The 21,614-nt window shown below is 40.2% G+C and overlaps 1 protein-coding gene and 1 long non-coding RNA gene across 2 annotated transcripts in view; both read right to left on the bottom strand.

Moving 5' to 3' along the window:
- RAB39A (RAB39A, member RAS oncogene family) overlaps positions 1-7,165 on the bottom strand; it is a 30,184-nt gene extending 23,019 nt beyond the window's left edge. The window contains exon 1 of the mRNA XM_006217901.4: positions 6,779-7,165. Coding sequence (XP_006217963.1) covers positions 6,779-7,005 — 227 coding nt within the window. The 5' untranslated portion in view covers positions 7,006-7,165. The remainder of the gene's footprint in view (positions 1-6,778) is intronic.
- A 235-nt stretch (positions 7,166-7,400) lies between these two features.
- LOC140691066 (uncharacterized) lies at positions 7,401-8,762 on the bottom strand. Its single transcript, XR_012066515.1, has 2 exons — positions 8,699-8,762; positions 7,401-7,732 (listed from the first exon to the last, which is right to left on the bottom strand). It is a non-coding gene; the product is annotated as an uncharacterized lncRNA (long non-coding RNA).
- Between the last annotated feature and the right edge of the window lie 12,852 nt (positions 8,763-21,614).

Below are 21,614 nucleotides of genomic sequence, written 5' to 3' on the forward strand. Positions count from 1 at the left end.
CCTAACTGTTGACATCAGTGGATGGTCTTAAAGACTTACTGTCAGTAGTAAAATAATTTTATTTAGTATGGTGTTCCTAAATTAAAAATGAATCATTACCATAGGAAGGAAATAGAAAAAAACTTCAGAACATTTAACAAGAGAACACTGCTGAGATTTTAAACCAAGCTAAAATAATATGCCAGCTAGCCATCAACATTTACTCAGTCACGCTTACATACAGAATTACTATCGGTATTTTCAAACTTTTTTCCAGCTTAAACTAAAAATATACCTTTATGTTTAAAACACACTGGACCTCTGTTTCACATTTTTTTCTGGAACTCATATAGGTCAGAACAGTGCTTTATTACATAAAGTGATTCCTTTTAGAAAACAGTGGGGTTTATCATAGCATCTGTTTCATGGTAAGCTAGGTAGATTGTGTGCAGTGGCAATTTTTAAATAAACCTCCCTGGAATTATATATTATCAGAAGTGATTAAAGATTACTGACATTTGGAGGCAGATTTATTAATATCAGAAAGTACAGGCTTTGTAGGTATTTCGCCTTAGAAAGAACAAAAGTATCTTATTAAAGGAAATCTGATGCTCCCCGGGACACGTGTGTGCACCTCAGCAGTATCTGCGTGGTCATCTTCCTTTCCCACTGCTTGACAGGGCAGACTGGAAGCATGCAGATGCCCTCTAACTCAGCTAGGGTAAGAGTAACCTGCTCATAAAATACCAAAGTAAATATTCTTACACCATTCCCAGAAGTTGCTCTTTAAACTTTAAAGTACCATGGCTATGGAGGGTAAGTTGTTTAGAAATCTTTCTATGCTAACCAAACTGACGGACAATGACTAGAAGTTCCTTCTCTCTCTCTTTCTTTCAGACCGAGCAAAGCATTTTTGTATTTTTCATGTGAAAACTTTACTATAGTGATCCATGTACTCACAACATTACCTCTAATTTTTTTTTTCCTAGCCCTTTCTTTGAAAGCTAAATGTGGGGCCAACGTGTCAGAATACACGGTCATCAATGAAGCATGATGAGAAGAAACTCCAGCATCCTTCAGCCACAGATCCACGACTCTGCCAACAGGGAAACGTTACTTCGAGATGAGATATTACCTCTTTAGGTGGTCATCCTCTCTTTAGAATGTAAATACTCCTGGCAGAACCCTTATTAAGTTTTAATAATTTTTCAAAGTTTTTAAAAAAGTTTTAATAATTTTATGTCTCTTCATCTGCCAGCTACTTCTTCTCTCTGAAGCTAAGATGGTGTAAAAAGCCACTAGGGATGGCTTTCTAATTGAGATGTGAGGGAAAACAGAAGGCGAGGACAGGTCAAGGTCTTACTATTCAAAAACAGAAGGAAAGAAACGCAGGAAAGCCCCAGAGGCCCAAGAATGAGCTTTATCGACTTCACAATTCTGCCGACTGCTGGCCTAGGGACCTCAAACGTTTGGAGTACAGTATTTAGTTTACTATGTTTACAATATTCAGTTACTAAATAGAATGTATAATCATCTTCATATACCAATATATCACTGAGGTTGTGGTTACACATGCTAAATCAATTGATTCATTGAAGAAAAAAGAAATCAAGAAAAATTATCACAGATTTTTGAAACTACTGTTTAGCTTCTTAACTGCAGTCACTCAAAATGGTCTGAACGCTCTGAGTGGACAGTAAGAATAACGTTTAGTGTATAAAGATACATGCTGCTACACAGGTCCTCTTTCCACATTCTGCTACACTTGTTAGGAACCATGCTGGCTCCTTCTTACATACTATTTTACTCTGAAACACCATAAAGTAGATACTTTTTGGGGTAACTGCTCACTTCTTTCTTCTGTGAATTTCTCTTTCCCAAAAAAGTAGACCCTGACAGATGCATCTGCATTATATGACCTATAATACATACCTGGGATATTTGTATTAAAATTCCTTTGTATCTTATGTATATATTATCTTAATAACCTTTCAGGGGGTGGGGAGCTGATTCACTGGCAGGTCAAGTAGCTAATGAGATTTTTTTCTTTCAAGAATTTGAGGAAAAGGCTCAGAGACTGAGACACAGCTGGGCGACAGCATTGGAGAATGGAAATAAACTAGAGAGAAAATCCATAAACTCTTGTTATGAGAGTTTCCGTACTTTCAGACACCTGTATGTTCAGCGAGCTTCTGTCTCTCATGAGATCTGTATCATTTATAATTTATTTCCTATATCTACACTAATTTGACTAGATTTCTGTTACTTATGACACAAATTATTTTAACTAAGTCATTTTATTATCTGACTACTCAATACAAATATAGCCTAGCTTTCTATTGTTTCTAATAATTTGGAACTGCAATGATTGTGGCACTTAATTGTGGACAATCTCTGCTCTGTTACCTATGCAGTTACGAACCGGCTAATCCACTATCAGCAAATCTTTTTGTATTGAAGACCATGAACCACAGTAAGGAGCATGGGGATCAAGTGAGGGTCCCTAAAAAATAAAAAGCCTATTTAGTTTAGGGGTCTTTAAAGGTATCTTAAGGAGAAATATAAAATGTTCATGTTGTTTACTTTAAAAATTATGAATGGAGAACATAAATTAAGCCACTTTGAAACATTAACGTCATATGGATGTTTTGAAGGGGCAAAGGAGATAATGGAGACATAAGGGAGGCAGAGGGATAAATAAGGAAAAATAAGTTCAAAAGAAATGAGAGCATAAAAGACACATTAAAATAAAAGGAAGGAGAGGAAAAGATGGAAGGTGGGAGGAAACTATGAGTAGGGACAGACAGATGAAAGGGGTAAAGGAAAAATAAAAATAGAAGCCTAAGGAAGGGTAAGTTACAGGGAAGAGAAGGATACACAGAGGAACAGGAGCTGGAGGGAAAGAGGAAGAGGCAGGCAGACAGCTGGGGAGAGGCCCAGGAGGCTAATGATATTAGAGGTCCCCCTCAGAGTTTTGGGGGGGCAGAGGACGCTGTCCCTTATAGAGCAGTTACTGCCTACAGCCCTTTGCTAGGAGAACTAGCTGGGTAACTAATGCCTTCAGGCATTCCCTTGCTCCAGACCTCCAAAAGTTTAGTGGTCCTGCCCAAAGGATGTGACTGGAGCAACTCATCAAGGGAGCTTAACCCCAAAACTATACTCCTTGGAACACTAATTATCACCAATTTTCAGATTTTAAGAGTAGCCTCTCAAATAAATGTGGGAAATGCTAGTTTAGTCAAAGTTCAGCATGTTTCTTTGCTCGACACTTCCTAGAGCCTTTGATGTGAATTTCGAAGGGAGAAATGGAATATAGGGATTTCCAAATTTATTGGATTACAGACCCCATCCTTTAAAAAAAAAAATCACAAGGGCTGAGCGTTCTGCAGAAGAGCCTTTGCGAAGCACTGCACCAGGAGCACATTATTTTCTAAGCTTTACAACCAGTGGCTGCAACTGGAATACCCCGAAGGCCAGACGACGTGAAATAAAAGGCTGAATCCAGCTTGAAACCTCAGGTTTTCTGTCCCTGCAATGTTGCTATTTCTTTATCTCATTTTATCTTCATGTCGCTTGAAATGCATTTCCTAGAAAAAAATTCAGAATTTATATTCTTACGTTTGGTGCTCTCTACACTTCTAGCCTTATTCACACTTACTTAGCCTTATTCATACTGTGTTAAGCAATATTCTTGTTTTCTTTTCTGATAAACTTCTTCCACTATGGTGATTAAAAGATAACAGTGGTGCCTGCTGGCTTCCCCTCAATGCCCTCAAACCCCTCTTTTCTTCTTCCTGGGCACGTGGTAGCCCCATCCAAGTGTGGCCTTGTAACTAATTTCTCCTCAGTGAACTGAGAGCTTAGGTGATCTGTACCACATTGGCTTCACTTGCTTTAAAGAAACATCGCTTGTTTAGATCTTTTCTTCCCCCCACCCTGAGCTGGCGCATAGTGTGCCTGAAACCCAGCTTGGCCCACACAGATGAGGATAATGTCCTAGGGATGGCAGGAAAGCAGGAGGGAAGGTACCTGAACGATGGCCTGGAGCGGGCCACTCCGACAACTTGGACCACTTACCTTGAGACTGTTACACAAGAGAGAAATCAACTCATTAATGAAGGCACTGTAATTTTAAGTATCCTTAATACAGCAATTTAACATTCATCCTGAGTAAAACACAGAGTTAATAATAGAACTTAACAATCCAGTGCTATGTTACAATTTATAGATGCTCACATATTCATTATTTTTCTAACCCTTTGATTTTGTTCCGTTTTATTTTTTGCAAGAGGTTACTGACTACTAGCATATATTAATCAGAACATTGAAAACCAAAGCTTTATTTGTCAATTATACCTCAATGAAGGTGGGTGAAGGAAAAATCTAAGGTTATTTATGGTCATAATTATCAGCTTACTATTTTGCTGTTCTGTAACATATTTGTTTATGCTTTCAGGCTATACCCCAAGCTGTCTAAAGTAGGCTCCTTTTTGTTAGTTTATATCTAACCACCAATAAACCTCCAAATAGACTATTTCCCACAAATTCCTAATGGTATGATTATAACCAATGACAGGACTATATATTCATGAACTACATAGCACCTTCTTATGAAATCAATGTGCTTATTCAAAATAAGTATTTACATTTTCATAGAGGAAGGTACAGAATGATTTAACAATAATTGTTTAAAATGCAATTTTATGGAGAAACATTCTGTTAAATGAGAGAAAAGCAAGTATAGCTACTGAAATCTCTATGTCTTTAGGAATACATCTTTGGTAAAGAGCCAAACAAAATAAAGTATGACTCATTGTCAGTAAACATTCCCTGAATGTCCTTGCATTATTATGAGAGAGTTACTGTCTGGTTTTAATAATGTATATAAAATGAATTACTATTTATTTTCTTCTTAAAGGCAATAAAAATAGTGATGTATTTAGCAGAAAGGTCTCTAAAAAATCTAACAAATTAATCATCCCTTACTTTCCTGTCAATTTGTTTAAGAGCTACTTTTAAGGAAAGAATTTTAGACACAAGATTTGTTTCTTGTAGCTGCAAATGATAGTAGCTGCTAGAAGTTTAAGGTATAAGGAACATGTTTTTATTATATTCACTTTAGAGGATAGAGCAAGAGCAATTAGTAAACACTTTTTTCTGACCATGAAATATCTTAAAGTTCACCTCTGACTGAGATCACACGGGAAGGAATTTGTAATCAACTCAGAATGGTAAAATTGTCACGAATCTTAGAGATTATGATGACTCCATTTTACAGAGGAGGAATCAGAAGTTTGAAAAATTATTTTAAAGGAGGCATCTTGAAAAAAACTTCTTCATGGATTCTTGTACAATTCAAACCACTAACCTTTAACATCTCTCTGAAAGGCTGGTCTTACCATCTTTCCACTTCACAAATGGGAATACTGAAGTATAAGCAAGCTAAGGAGTCACTTATCTCTGTGAATCAGTGTCATAGCTGGGAAGGGAAGCCAAAACTTTCAATGTTGGAACATTCTCACAGAGGCAGGCTGCTCTCACTCAGAACGGATGCTGGCTCGTGTAAGGGGAAGCCATGTTTGGGAAGTCCCCTCATGGACTACTCTCTCTCACAAGCAGAGTTCTTGCTGAAGACTACATAATGCTTGCTGTAATGAGTTCCAAATGATAAAGCAATCTTTGAAAAACCCCAGACTCTACCCTAGAGGCCCTACCTTCCTCAAAAAAAAAAAAAAAGTCCTTGAATTCTAGAAATTTAAAATGTGTTTCATAACTGGTTCAATCTTAAGTATCTGGGAAATGCACAGAATTTACATTTAGTTTTAATTTACATGTTGCCTTTGTGAAATCCTTCAGTGTTTCAATGAGAATTTAGACTGAGACTATTCATTTGGGTCCCTCCTTCTCTATTTAGAAATGTATTTTCTGATCTATTAGCACCCTGAGATCTATTAGCACCACGTTGATAACCAATTATAAATAAAATAAAGGAAAAGTTCCTAACAAATCTCAGTATGTATATCTCTTTTCTCCACCAAAGCCCCAATGATGACAAACTTCTAAAGACAACTCAACCCTTAAAAAACAAAACAAAAAACTCCTCAGCTGTGCCTCTGCCCCTGATGTTACATCCGGTTGCTGCACAATGTACGTTCCCACGGGTCCCGGCCCAGTATTTCTGATGACCACATTCGGTGCTGTGAGGTGTTCAAACCATTACCGCATTCATCTCCCTGTGAACCATGCCCAGTGAGCTCATGCAGTAATCTGGGCTGGAGCACTGCTTGCTGTGAAGCTAAAGGGATCAATCGTGAATCTGGGGGCCCTTGGCTGCTGTTCTCCAGAGCAGCAGAGATGGAAAGCCGCTGGGTCAGGGGAAGGAAAGGGGAACTTGGGGGAGGGTGGCCGGGTCAGGGTGTGCGCAGCGAGGGACCCTGAGTTTGGGGAGAAAGCAGCAGGAGAGCCTTAGAGTTGGGGATAAAAACACCAGCAGGGGCGGAGAGACTGGGGCTGGTGAGGGGGCTCTGGGTTCAGGCGGGAAAGGTAACACGCTAAGGGAGCGCAGGAAATGGGCGCCAAAGAAAGAAGTGAGAAATTGCGGAGGAGGAAGTCGTCCCTGGAAGAGGAGGGGCAAAGGGGAAGCGAGAATGGAGTGTTTGCACTTTCGAGAGAGGGGAGGGCCGGAGCCTCTCCCGACCGGGGTCGGAGCGGCCGACGCTGGGGGAAGGGGGGGCCCAGGCGGACGGAGGGGCCAGCGCGGTGCCCGGGGTCCCCAGGGTCCCGGCGCCGGCGGCCCTACCTGAACCGCTCCTGTCCCGCTGTATCCCAGAGCTGCAGCTTGATCCTCTTGCCCGGCTCGATCTCCAGCAGGCGGGAGAAGAAGTCCACGCCGACGGTGGGGTCGCAGGCGGGGGAGCGCAGCCCAGGAAAGCGGCCCTGAGTGAAGCGGTGCAGGAGGCACGACTTGCCCACGGTGGAGTCCCCGATCACGATGAGGCGGAACTGGTAGATCCAGATGGTCTCCATCGCTCACGTGCCCGCGGGTTCCAGGGCCGCCCCACCCGCCCACCCGCCGCGGGCCAAGTTCGGCGGCGGGAACTGTCCCTTCAGCACCTCCCGGGCACCCGCCCGCTACCTTCCAGCATATTCCTGCGGCTGCGGCCGCCGCCTGGTCCCCGCCCTCTCTGGAAGAAGAGGCGGGCCCGGCAGTGACGGAGGCGGGGCCTCGGGCCAGGGGGCGGGCCGGGCCGTGGCGCGGGGTGGGGGAGACAGTCTAGCAACGTGCGGACTCCCGCCCTCGACCTCTGTAAATCACTTTCCCGCAAAGCTCACTGGGCGCCGAGGGGGAAGTGGGTGTGGCGAAAGGACGTGACAGCAGCAACAACCAATGAAAATGAAGCAAGGTCTCAACTCAGGAAGGGTCAGCCAATGAAAAGTGAGAATCATTTTCTTGCAGGCGTCAGGGCGGACTTGTCAGATTCCGGCTCTGATTTTGGAAATGGGGGTGGCGTCCCCTGGGTCACCACTGTAGTTTCCTCTTTTATCGATTTGACCAGCTCTGTGACCACAGTTACCTTGCAAATTTATGAGCTTTGCATTTGCGGCTTTCTGCTCTCTAGCCTTGTGGATTGCCACCTCCGAGGCGTTCTAAGGTGGAGCTGAGACCAGAAAAGAAAGAAATTTTCAGAGCAAGTTCTGGGTGCCCCTAGGAAGGGCTTTGGCCATTGCTCCTGCCACCACCATCTCTTTCTCACTGCAGAAGAGGGAGAAAAATACCAAGAATCAACTCCATACTCTTTAGGGCCCTTCAGCTAAGGAAAGGAGAAGAGAAAAAAATAAAATATTCATATATTCATTAAAAAAACCCTCCCATTCTTCTCGGTCTCTGCTCTGTATGTCGGAAAAAATACTTAAGTGGTCCCTTCTTAGCTTATGTCTGGTCGAGGACCTAAATAAACAAAGCACACCTGAATTCTGGTGAGATCGTACTACTTTCCCATGCCTTCCTTCAAACTGGTTAATAAGTGAATTCAAGATTTATCTTTTAAAACTTAAACAGTTTTAAAGTGTGTTTTTAACTTATGGTTACCAAAGGGGGGAGCAATAAATTTGGAATTTGTGATTAACAGATACACATACTACTATATATAAAACAGGTAAACAAGGATCTACTGTATAGAAAGGGGAACTATATTCAATATCTTACAATAATCTATGAAGGAAAAAAACCTGAAAAAGAATCGATATGCGTGTATAACAGAATCACTTTGCTGTACATCTGAAACATTGTAAATCAACTATGCTTCAATTAAACAAATAAAAATTTAAAAAGTGTGTTTTTTGCCAAAATAGAATTTTAACAATTCCACTTTTTTTCATGCCACATCCAAACTTAAACTTTTTGTTACTCATCCTTACTTCCTTTCTTGTTTTGGAGGAAGAAGTACTGTTTTCAAGGATGTGCTTAATACGCTGCCACCCATCTTTTTAAAACATTTCTTTCCAACAGTTGATCTTTAGTTTGTACCATTTATACCTCAAATCTCTCCCTTTCCAATTGTTTATACTGTTCAGCCAATAGACATATTCAGGTATCCACGATCCTGAAACCAAGCAGAAGATCTTTCCATGATGCCCTCTCCTTTCGATTTTTGCTTTCTCCATTATTCTCCTTCTCAAACATTAAAAAAAGAACGACATATTCTCATTTTTCACCCACCAGTTTGCCTTCATCCCTCTCCATGTCTAATATGCCCCTGAAAACTTCTTTTGATAAGGTTGCCAGGGGCCTTCTAACTGCCAGATCTACCCCTCCCCACCCCATCATTCATCTTTATTTATTCTTCTTGACCTCACAATAGCTTTTGTTGATTATACTCTGTTGCTAAACTGACTGGCTGACCCAACTGTTAACCACAGTCTTTCTGCTAGTCCTCCTCCAGTTAGGGATGGCCAAGTGACAGAGTTCTGATCAATGAGACGTAAGTGGTGCTTCTTGTAAGGCCTTTATTTTTCTGATGGGGGCTGGCACCACTAATGCCCATCACCCTGTCTCCTTTCCTTTTCCTTCCTACCTGGAAGGTGTAACAGCCATCTTGTGACCATAAAGGTGAAGGCTGGATGCTAAAAATGGTGGTAGAAGTGAGAGGAAGAGACCGGGTCCCAGATGGACCTGTTGATCAGTGGTACCATCTCTAGACATCTTGTTGTTTGGGATAAATAAATCAGTATTTGTTTAAAACACTGGTGACTGTATTTTCTATAAGTAGAATCTAAATAATCTTATTTCTTGGTTTCTGTGAATGCATTCTCTCCTAGTTTCCTGTTCTTTTTAACCACCTTCACTGATTCCTTTCTGTGATCCATATCTTATATATTAAAATTCTTAACAGATCCATCTTTCCTTTTTTCGCCCTCTCCCCCTCTTTCCCTTCACTTTGAGCTGTTTCTTGTAACATCATCTACTCCGGTGACTTCAGTTTCCCCCTTACCCAAATCATATGTCCACCCCTCCGCAAACCTCTGCTTTATATTCAGACTCATGTTTCCAATTATCTCTTCTCTCAGATGTTAAATACACATTTCAGACTTGATACATCTGTGTTGGTTAGGATTCTTCGAGAAAAACTTTAGTTAGGGTGATATAAAAAGGTTAGTGCACTTAACATAAGGATACAGAGGTATTTTTACAGAATCCACAGGCAGGAATGCAGCCGGTTTCAGAAAACTGCTGGAACCAGGAAAGGGAATGCTCTAAGGGACCCAGGCAGCATGGGTCTCTGTATCTGTCACATTCACTTTCTTCTAACATCTGCTTAATTTTCTTACCTCTCTGCAATCCAGCTTTCTCTGTTTAGTCCATATGGAAGATTATACTTGCTGCAGTTTCTAAGTTAGATCTAGACACTTATGGAAACCGATTTCCATTTTTTCTGTAGAGACAATCTAGCTGGCCCAGTTCAGAGGTGTTCCTATCAAAGAGATATGGTCAAGGAAACAGGAGCATGAGGCAGACCAATGCCTTTGGAGGTGGTATGTGGACTATTAGCAGCCCTGGAGAAAGGAGGGGTCAATGAATTTCCTTCATGTCAAAAATATATTCTCTGTAATGTCCAATGGTCAATTCAGTGGCTTTCTTGCCATGTTTTCGTTTCCTATGTTTTACAGTTTGGTCAGTGGTGTTAGTATCTGTTCTAGCTCCCTAGACAAGTGAAAGCTTGTGGTGCTGAATCTGGATGCTAGCGGTTTGTGCTGTGTATTCGGGAGGGATGGAACTGGGCTAGAAGTGGCAGAATGTAAAGCTAATGATAACCTAATAGCATCCAGGGCAAAACTAAAATGGAAAGGAACTTAGACAGGTCAACTGAAGCCTCTTAAAAGAACTGGGTGGAAGGAGCAGATACAGCTATAAGCCAACAGAATGGAAACTGGGGGATCCAGCCCAGAGAAAGGTCTGAATGAGAAATCAGCAGAACAGCTAGGCTAGACACCACCAGCCAGAGGAAAAGGCATGGGGCTTTTTACAAGGTCCTTGACCTCGGGAGAGATCTAATGAGGACACTAAGGAACTTGAGCCACTACATTCAAGTTGATTAAGATCGAATAAAATCTTTGTTCACCTTAGACTTCATCCCTCCTTGGCATATTCTTCCAATCATTAAATCTTGTTGCTTTTTACTTTAGCAATATCTTGTGCATTTATGACATTTTTGAACTTCCCACTATCACTATTTTTGTTCGTTCTCTTATCACTTTATCATTTCTTGTTTTTAAATTAATTTTTTTTGGGGGGAGGGTAGATTCATTTATTTGTTTTAAGTGGAGGTATGGGGGATTGAACCCAGGACCTCATGAGTGATAAGCACACACTGCCACTGAGCTATACACCCCTCCCCACCCCGCTGCCCACCATTCTCTTATCATTTTAGACTACGCTGCTCTGTATTAGTTTCCTAGGGCTGCTGTAAAAAAAAGTGCCACAAAAGGAGTGACTTAAAATAACGCAAATTTATGAATGGACCTAGAGATTATCATGTTAAGTGAAGTAAGTCAGACAGAGAAAGGCAAATACAATATGATATCACTTGTATGTGGAATCTAAAATACGATACAAATTTTGTTTACAAACCAAAAACAGACTCATAGACATAGAAAACAAACGATGGGAGAAAGAGTGGGGAGAGATAAATTGGAGTTTGGGATTAACAGATACCCATTTCTATATACAAAACAGGGAACTCTATTAAATTTCTTGTAATAAGCTATAATGGAAAAGAATGAAAATATATGTGTGTGTATATATATATATATATATATATATATATATATATATAACTGAATTGCTGTGCTGTACATCTGAAACTAACATTGTAAATCAACTACCCTTCAATAAAAAATAAAATTTAAAAAAATAACATAAATTTATTGGCCCAGAGTTCTGGAGGCTAGAAGTCCAAAAAATCAAGGTATCAGCAGGGTTGGTTCCTTCTGAGGGCTGTGAGGAAGAACATGTTCCATGCCTTCTTCCTAGCTTGTGGTTCACTGGCAATCTTTGGCATTACGTGGACCGTAGACATATTATTCCAGTTGTCCACCTTTGTAAGGCATTTTTCCTGTGTCTCTTCATATTGTCTTCCAGCTGTACATGTCTGTGTCCAGATTTCCCCCTTTTCATAAGGACACCAGTCATATTGAATTAAGGCTCACCTGAATGACCTCCCCTCAATTAGATCGTCTGCAAAGACTATTCTCAAATAAGGCACATTATAAAGTACTGGAAGTTAGGACTTCAAAACTTACCTTTTTGGAGGCACACAATTCGACTGAAAGCAGACTCCTGTTTTGTTTCTACAGTGCTTCCAAAATTACTTTATTAAACACTTTTGATGACTCATTCACCCTTGGATGAACTCTAAATACCTAATCATGTCATGGATGACCAATCATAATGTGGCACCCATAATCCGGTCAGTAATTCTTCTACATGACACGCTCGCTATTCATGCTATACTGTTTTTTTTTTTCATGCTATTATCTCCTCTCTTTTTACCTTTTTCACCACATGAAAATCTGGTCAATGAATTTGTATTCACCTTCCAAGGCCCAGAACAAATATAACCTTCCCTTTGTAGTCTTTCTAAACCATCTACACCCCCACGGAGAATCAGTTTCTCCCTGATCTGTGATCCTAAAGCTGTTATGCAAAGTGTACTCTGTACTTGGATGACATCTCTTGTATCTTCTGTAAAATATCTCATTGAATTTTGGCTATTGGTCTGACTATCTCTTGCTAGATTGTAAGACAGAGGGATTTAGTCATTCTTTGTTAGTTCCCCAGCACACATACAATGAGCACATAGTGGTACTAGCACATAGGGGTGCTGTACAGATCCTCACTGAGTGGAAGTGAACTGTCAACCATAGTTTTCATGAACCGGAACTTCTATACATGTGCAGTGTGCACATGTGATGAGTTTCGTGATGAACTAAAATTGATTAATTTTATGACTACTAAAATTTGCCTTTGACTAATCCATGAATAACCTTAATTTCAAGTACACTTGAATTATGCAAGCTGCGCACAAATAATTTAATACTTTGATAAAAAACCATCATGTTGTGTTTGTGTTTGTAGAAGTTTAAGCTTAGAAGATAAGGCAGGGAGGTAGGGCATATGTAATTTAAGAAAGGTACTTAAACTGCTACTGAGGTCATGCTGCTTTAATAAATTTTTTAAAAGAAAGAGAAAATATAGGAAGGGATAGAAAGGATATCTAGCCTCTGTTTGTTGTTTATCAACCAGAAGTCAAGGGACCTGTGCTCTGGTCCCAGCATTGCCACTAAGTTTGGGGGACTTTTTATAAACCACTTACTCTCTCTGGGTCTTTGTTTCCTCAACTGGCCCCTAAAGGTGTTAAGCAACATCAGTGTTCTTCAAACTAGGAGTTGTAAAATCAGTTTGGTGGGGAAACTATCAAAATTCAAAACAAAACAAAACACCCGAGTACATCATACATAATAAGGATGTTTGTTTCATGCAAATTTTCTTTCAGTGACATGTGTGTATGCATGAGAGTGTCTATGTTCGTGTGTGTGTGTGTGTGTGTGTGTGTGTGTGTGTGTGTGTCGTGTTCATACTGGTGTCTGCTGGGTCAACATGTAAAATTTATTTCGTTCGGTTCAAAGTAAAAAGTTCAAAAGAGCTAGATAATCTTTAATGCATCTTCTGGCTTTGAGATTCTCCTAAAATGCTCAGAAATTCTCCATGTGATCTTTGTGTTCACTACGTTAAACCTATATAGGGAAACTATGATTTACAAGTAAGAAAACAAAAGCAAAAAATTTTCCTCCTCTTTCAGTCTTCACCACCTAAGTCAATGGAAGCATCATTCTTTTAGTTGCTCAGGTCAAAAATCTCAGCCTGATTCCACTCTTTCTTATTTCGCCATAAGTATTCCACTGGCAAATTCTGTAAGGCTGTACATTCAAAATCTACCCAGATTCTAACCATTTCTCACTACCTCCACCTCTGCCAACTAGGATTCAAGCTACCATCATCTCTAGTCTGGATTATTGTAATAGTCTTTACCTAGGCCTTGCCCTGCTATTACTGTTGCTACTTTCAACCTAGCGCCTGGAATGATCTTGTAAAAATTTGTCTCATCATGTCACTTCTTTGCTCAAGCACCTCTAATGGCTTTTTATCTCACAGCAAAAGTCAAAGTCCTTGATCGTTCCTTACCTCTTGGCTCTCATCTTCTATCTTCTTTTTATGCTTCTACAACAAACATCCTGGCTTCCTTGGTATTTCTCAAACATGCAAAGCAGGCTGCCCACCTCAGGGCCTTTGCACTTGCTATTCTGTCTTGAACAGCTCTTCCCCTTTGTCTTTGTATGGCTTGCTCCCTCACCTCATTCAATTTTCACTAAAATATCTCCATGAAATTTTCCTTCCCTCTATATGTGAAACTACCCCACTCCTTTGCTCTGTTTTATTTTTCTCCATAGCACTTACGACTGTGTAACATAATATGGAATTATTTATTTTGTTTATTGTCTCCCTCCCTAAAGAGAATGTAAATGTGAGTGTGGGAATTTTGTTTTGTTTTTATCTTTTTTTCTTTTCAGTGTTTTTTTGGAGGATGGGGGTGGGGGTAGATAATTAGGTTTATTTATTTAATGGAGGTGCTGGGGATTGAACCCAGGACATTGTGCATGCTAGGCATGTGCTCTGACACTGAGCTACATCCTCCCCTCCTTGGTTTGTTTCATGCATAGCAATATCCCAGTGCCTGGCACAGTACCTGGAATATAATAGACAGTCAATAAATAATTGTTAATAAATTTAAGGTTTCCATGAAGTTCCCTCTAAAAGACAAAATCGGGATAACTGATAATGGATCTTTAAATAGAAAATGATATTTGATTTCAGACATGAAGATTGAAAACTTTGGATGGGAATTAAAGAAAAAAATTCTAGTTATGAAGAGTAGACACAGGGAGATATCAGTTACAACCTTGTATTTATGAATTGAGTGCTTCATAATCTTTTCCTACCAAGGATTAATTTGATAAACAATTAAATTTGATGTCAAACTGGATATTGTCCCAGTGGTTTCACTAGGAAGTCATGAGATAGACTATTGAATGGTCCATATGAGGTGATTAAGATCTATAATACCTTCTGTATCCTGAGCCTCACAATCAGGGACAGATTGAACTGGAACCAAAGTTCTGATTTGAACTGGTTACCTAGTCTCATTTAACTATCTAATGAGACTGTTTGAGTTAATAGTTTTTCCAGAATATGAATAATGTGGACAGAAATAATTGCATACAATTAGAAGTCAGCTTGGAATATTTGTTCATGCCATTCTCAATACTTAAAAAATTATCATTTGATCACTTATATGTGGAATCTAAAAAAGGACACAAATGAACTACTTATTTATAGCTTAGATGATTGATTTCTTGAATATGTGTAAGCACATTTGACTGTCCTTTATGATTGGATTACTGCATTCTGTTGATTCTTATTTTGTGGTTGGCTTTATTCCTTTGATAACTATGTAAGTTTAAAAAGCTAAAGCTCTAAATGTTCTTAGAAACAATGAACAATACATATTTATAAATTTAAAAATATGTGCAGTATATTGTATATATGTATTTACATGCAATATATTGTATATGTGCAGTCAAATTGTAACAATTCTACCTAATAAAGCTAAAAAATGAAAAAAAAATCATTTGTGTCTTCACGGTTCTTTTCTGAATAAGACAGTCCATTCAAAGTGAATCAGAAGTCAATTCACACTTTAAAATATAGTAATAATGTCTTAACTTGTGTAGGCACTATTTTAATTTTTATTTTGTTATATTTGCAGTGAGGGGCATCTGAGTGGTAGAATTTCCTCTATATATGGCTCCGTCCTTAAAAGATAAGACTATAGTCATTACATTAGTGAAGACTTTTGTCGTCTCTCAGTTAACCAAATTCCTCTCCCCACTTCCAGCACAATGAGCTTATATAAACTTTTAGGAGTTTAAGTGAACTGAATTAACATGTGGAGGGAGAAAAAAAATCCTGAATTGACAAGAGTTTAAACCTGCAATGGTTGGGGAAAAAAATCCTAAGTAACTACATTAGGTTATTAGGTGGAATGAAGGCTCAAGAGAAAGACTAAGTTGAGTTGTAGAAAGATAAAGTTACGGTTCATTTGCACACCTGAGGCAGGAGATTGAAGACATCTTGCTTGTTAAAAGAGGAAGGATTGATTCAAATAATAACTGACATGTAACAGTGATTTAAACACGTGTACACTCCAATGCACATTCATTTGTGACTTTTGTGAGTGGTGAATACGTGAGAGGTGAATGAGGAATCGACAACGATTTGCTTTTTTTCATGTCAGCTCTCTGGAAGGCTCATGTTGAACCTCTAACATCAGCTGGCTGTGGTCTTGTAACAGTGCCTACTTGCCTCCAGTGCTTCAGAAGTCATTCAGGTTGACTAAATTCTGGTCAATTCTGCCTTGTATGTATTTTTCAAATCTTTCTCCTCTTTGCCATCCCCAATGTTGTTGCCCTGATTTTGATCCTTACCTCTTGCTAGAGTTGCCACAAACTCAATTCCTCTGATCTTGCCCACCTCTAAAATGTTCATCATATCACTTGAAGAATTTTTCTAACATATAGAATAATCAAATCATATTATGCCTAGCTTGAACTATTTCAAATTCCCTCTGTATGTATACACACATACATACAACCACACACACACACACACAAATGCTTAAAGAGCAAAGTTTAAGTTTATTAGGATAATATAAAATAGACGTTTTGATCACCATTGGATTTTCCTTCACTTCCTACTTCTTTATATTTGCTCTTACATTATGATACTATATGTGGCCCTTCAAATGCCGTGGTCTATCTTAGCACCATACACTTGGCATGGATGAGGATTGGATTAGGCTGTGAGTGACAGATGAAAGAAAATTAACAAAATAACAGTGGCATAACTATGATGGAAATTTATTTCTCTTTCACGTCAGAGAAGTATATAGTTGGGTTGACCAGGACCAGCAGGGCAGCTTTGCAAAGGTGAGGACCCAGGCTCTGTCTATACTGCTGCACTGCCACACTCCACGTTTTGCCTTTCACCTCCAAAATGGCTGCTTAAGCACTAGCCATCATATCCAAAGTCTAGCCAGAAGAGGGAGGGGTGCAGTGTGCATCCTCTGAGGGAATCTTAGTGAATCCCCGGACTTTAGTGAAAGTTATTAATAAAGAGAATCTCTGTTTCAGTTGAACGTGGAGTTTTGAGGCTAGTGAATGCAGCCTCCTTGCCATCATGGGAGCAGGGCCTGCCTGGGAGCAGAATCAACCTTGAGGAAGCAGAGGCTTTTAAACTCAGAAAATATACAGTTCTTTTGTCGTTGTCTTGTCCCCAGCATCAAGCTATAGCTAAAACAAGACATGCCCTTGGATTTTTAATTACATGAGTGATCATACATCTAGGCTATGGTGCCTAAGGTGGATAAGGGAGAAAGTGAAGACAAGAAAATCTTGATAGATTGAAAGTGGTGGCAGTGGTGGCAGTGGCTAGGTGTTCTTAATGAGACACAGAGTGTGGCAGTGTGCCACTTGTGTGAAGGAGCTGGGTGGGCAGCAAAGAGGCTGAGATGTTAGATTTGTGAATTTGGAGATGGTACTTTCTGGTTATGACATCCAGGGTGTGACTTTGGAAAGTGAGGGCCTCAGGTGCTGGTGTGGATTAAAAATGTCAATGGAGATGAGGAGGCCAAGGAACTGAGAGATCAGTGAGTTTGACTGTTTCATATAAATATCCCTCAGTGTGGACCAATGACATCATGTCTGAGCTTAAATCAGCAAGACCAGATGATGAGAGGCTGAGATCCGGCTCTCTTCCGGTTTGGTCTTTCCTGGGATAGATCTTAGCATAAACTAGAGGAATAGGCCTTTCATCAATCTTCCATAAATATTACTTGTCTCACTTTGGACAAATACTACAAATTCAATATTATTTTCAACGCCAGGTACCTGGAGTGCAGTTAAAGTTAGAACTGTAAATATTGATAGTCACCTGGGCTGCAAATAGAATTGACAACCTATTTTTATTTTTTCCTTCCTTCCTTCCTTCCTTCCTTCTTTCCTTCCTTCCTTCCTTCCTTCCTTTCTTTCTTTCTTTCCTCCCTCCCTTCCTTCCTCCCTCCCTTCCTTCCTTCCTTCCTTCCTTCCTTCCTTCCTTCCTTCCTTCCTTCCTTCCTTCCTTCCTTTTTAAAATTTATTGAAGTGACAACCTCTTTTGAAGGCAAAAAAGTCTTAGTAGGGCATGGAGGTAATCCAGGGAAATACTCTTGGACAGAGCCCAGATTTTCCTCAAGAAATAGTTTGGAATTCACTTTAGCACACAGATGGAAGGGTTTTCAAAGCCCCAAGTTCAATAATGGAGCATGATTTTAGGAACATAACCTGAAAAAATTTTAAACCAGATGAAACTAAATGTCTGTGTAAACCATTCAAAGTGAAAATGCAATGAGTTAACTTGCATAAGTTTATAATTAATAAGCAAATTAAACACTGATATCTGTCTTTCAAGGGTAAAATTTTATTTTTAGAGCTGTTAACTTTTTAGAACCATTTCATGCTTGAAAATAGAGAGCACGGCAGTTACAGCAGAAACATCTAAAAGTGAGTCACATTTAAAGATGGAGGTTAGTTTTTTGTTTTGTTTTGTTTTATGGCTAGGGGCCTATAATCTAATCATCCAAGCGCAGTATATCATTAAGATACAAAATTTAAAAAGAGAGGGACCAGAACATAGTTTCTCTACTTTACTGGATATTGCTATCTGATTTATCAAAAGACCAGTTCTACCAATGAACAGGTAATTCAACAAACGAGGAGATATAAATGGCTCTTAAGCACTGAAAGAATGCCCAGACTTACTAGTAATCAAAGAGATGCAAATGAAGTCAATGATGTGGCAATTTTCACCCATCACACTGACGATTTTGCTGAGGGTGACTCATGTGATGATCGATCACTGTAGTCTTTCTTTACTTCACTTTCCCATCACTGGAAATTAAATGACCCAAAAGTCAGGGTATAAATCATCACAAAGAATTTCAAGATCTTTAAGGAAAGTAATTTTGTTGGAATTTCTGAGCTGCGAAAATAGAAGTACATTTTCCTCTAATCCCAAATCTAAAACATTTGACAATTCTACTTTACAAAGATGCTCAGCTCTCTTCCAAGTCTAAGCTTTTGCAGATGCCAGTCATTTCTGACTGGAAGTCTACCAAAGAGCATTCAGGACCTATTCACCTCATCAGAGCTACATGCCTGGGCTCTGATTATTCCGTAAGAAGTGATTTGGCTTTTACTAACATTTTCTATCAAGCAACATTTCATTAGGAATAAGTAACCTGAATGTAGCCTGAATTCTTCAATAATACATTCATGGAATTCCTGTAAAAGAGTACTCATTTAGTTTTATTAAAAACAGAGAGATTCAGTGTATTATTAAAAAGTCACTATTATGATCCTCTCTAAAGTAAAGTATATTGAACTGTTTTTCCCTAAAATTCTACAGTTCTCAAAATGAAGAAGAAAAAAAGTTTCTTTTTCTAAACCACATTCTTCAGGTCCCTTCAAATGATGGTGTCTGGCCAGTAGTTCTTTGAAGTCTTCTGTGGTCCTCCTTTCAGCCTCGACCTCCAAGGCATCCAGGGAGTCAACAGGGAACACTGTTGCTACACCCATCCTTGACCACATCACACCACACCTTTCCTCCTTTTCACGATGCCATCACTGTTAGCATTTCCCTCTTCTCTTCAAATAAACCTCCCACCACCCACACACATACAACTTTTAGAGCTGGAAGACACCTTAAAATTTTTCCCATCTCCATTCCCATGAGGGAGTGAAAGCCCCTCATTTTAATTTTTATTTTTGCCAAAGTATAACACGACATAATGGAAATTTCAAATGAATTCCTTGTATAACAGAGAACATATTCCAAAGTAAGTGATCAGATCAAACTACAAAAATTTCAAGAGACACCCCCAAACTGGCTATTCAACTCATAAACCTCTGCCACATAGAAAGAACACAAAAGTCATGGGGTGAGAGCAGAGTTTTGGGGAGAGCAGAAAGTCTTCTCTGAGCTCCTTCTCCTCCCCCAACATCCCCCCCAAGGATGCCTGACGCTCATCTCAAGTGAAAGAATCTGAGCAGAACCACTCACAGAGCTCAACATGTGCCCCAGGCAGCCTGGGGATGGGTTTAACTTCATCTGAGACGTCTTAAGATTGAGGGCCTTGGTATCCATTCCAAGAGAAGAGCAAAGGAGAGGTTGCTGATATGTTGGGACTAATCTGCATTTCTCTACTTCCCTGAGGCAAAGGATGAGTTTCCTATGGACTGGAAGAAGGAAATCATGCATATGCGAGGGCCAGAGAGAGGCTAAGTGTCTTAGATTTCATCCAAGAGGACTCCTTGGATGCACACCACTGGATGCCTGTGGACTGCAGAAGTAGCAGGCACTCAGCCAGAATACGGATGCATACAGATGCAGGCACGGGACTTGCACGTGAAAGTTTTCTAGTGATAGAGGATTTATGAAGGGCCCACCAAATCTACCAAAGTGCTCCGGAAGAAAAGAGCTGGTGTAAGACCTTTTCTGGGACCGAAGAGCATGACCCTGCATCACCATAACAGTACCAGTTAGGTGTGAATTTTTCTGCTCTCTTTCCTCTTCCTTTTTCTCTTCCCTGAACTCAGACCCTAGAGTGGCCAAAAAACCGGGCCTGGCAAGATGAGGGAGGAGGAGGAGAAGCACCAGGTGGGGTAGAGGCAGAAGCTACCTTTCTTCTCCTCTCCGGTTGCAACCTTCTCACTGCCACAGGCCAGAACTGGGAGCTGGGGAGAAGCCACAACTTTGAATCGTGGGTGGGAGATTTTTATTATTGAATCTAGTGTGCGTTGTGTGACTTGAAGTGACTGAAGTGACTTTTTATTATCTAAGAATGGCCTGAGAAGTCCAAGTACTGGCCTGAATTTTTAATCTAGAGTTGGGGGTGGGGGTAAAATTAATGCCGCAGAGTGGATTTAAAGGGACCCAGGGAAGCAAAAAAAGAACCTGGACCTCTCTCAGCTCTTGTATTCACTACACACATCACACTGTGCTGTAGCTTTTGCTGTTCATCCCACCGAAGCTGTGCCTATCAGAGGCGCTTCATTTCAGTTCACATGGGGGATCACTGAAGTAACATGCCACTGATCGGTATGGATTCTGTGTCCCACCTTCTGATCATAACAGATCGCACTCCTTTCAAATAAATCCAGGTCACATGATCCCCAGTTCCTATCCTTGAAAGTCTATTGCCTGCAGTCCTTTTGCATACAGGTAGACAATGGAAATCACTCCAGCTATTTTAAGCAGAAAATGATTTAACACAGGAATTCAGTGGTGAAAATAATGTCCAAAGGGCAGGAGGAGCAGGCTCTGCGTGGTGACTCCGAAGGATGACTCACAGCACAAGACTGGCTACTGGAGAGCAGTCAGATCTGCCCTAATCAAGATGCTGGGGAATCAGGAAGCCACGCTACAACTACCATCTCCAGGAACTTACCTTCTCGGCTTCGACACCGGAGTCAGGATGCTGCTCCTGCAGGTCTTGGATCTAGATCCATGTGGCTCTCGCCGTCCTCACACCACCAGAGACAGATGCCACACATGTCATGTCCTCATACTCCACCGAACTCGGTTCTCAATTCAAGTCTTACGTGCATACATCTGAAGAACAAAACTGAAGTCTTAGCTTCAAGAAAACTGGGTAAATGTAGTTTTTAGCTTTCCAGCTTCTACACAACCAGAGAAGCACGCTAGGAGGAGGTTATAATAGTTATTTAGTGAGTCAATCCACTGCGTCAGCCACACCATACCTTTCTTTTTTTCTTAAGTTTTTTTAAATTTTTTGTCTTTTTTTTTTTTTGGAGTGGGAGAGGACTAATTAGGTTTGTTTACTTATTTATTTAAAAATGGAGGTACTGAGGATTGAACCCAGGACCTCATGCATGCTAGGCATTCACTCTACCACTGAGCTAAA

Source organism: Vicugna pacos, chromosome 33, assembly GCF_048564905.1.
Source record: "Vicugna pacos chromosome 33, VicPac4, whole genome shotgun sequence".
Classification (NCBI taxonomy): Eukaryota; Metazoa; Chordata; class Mammalia; order Artiodactyla; family Camelidae; genus Vicugna; species Vicugna pacos.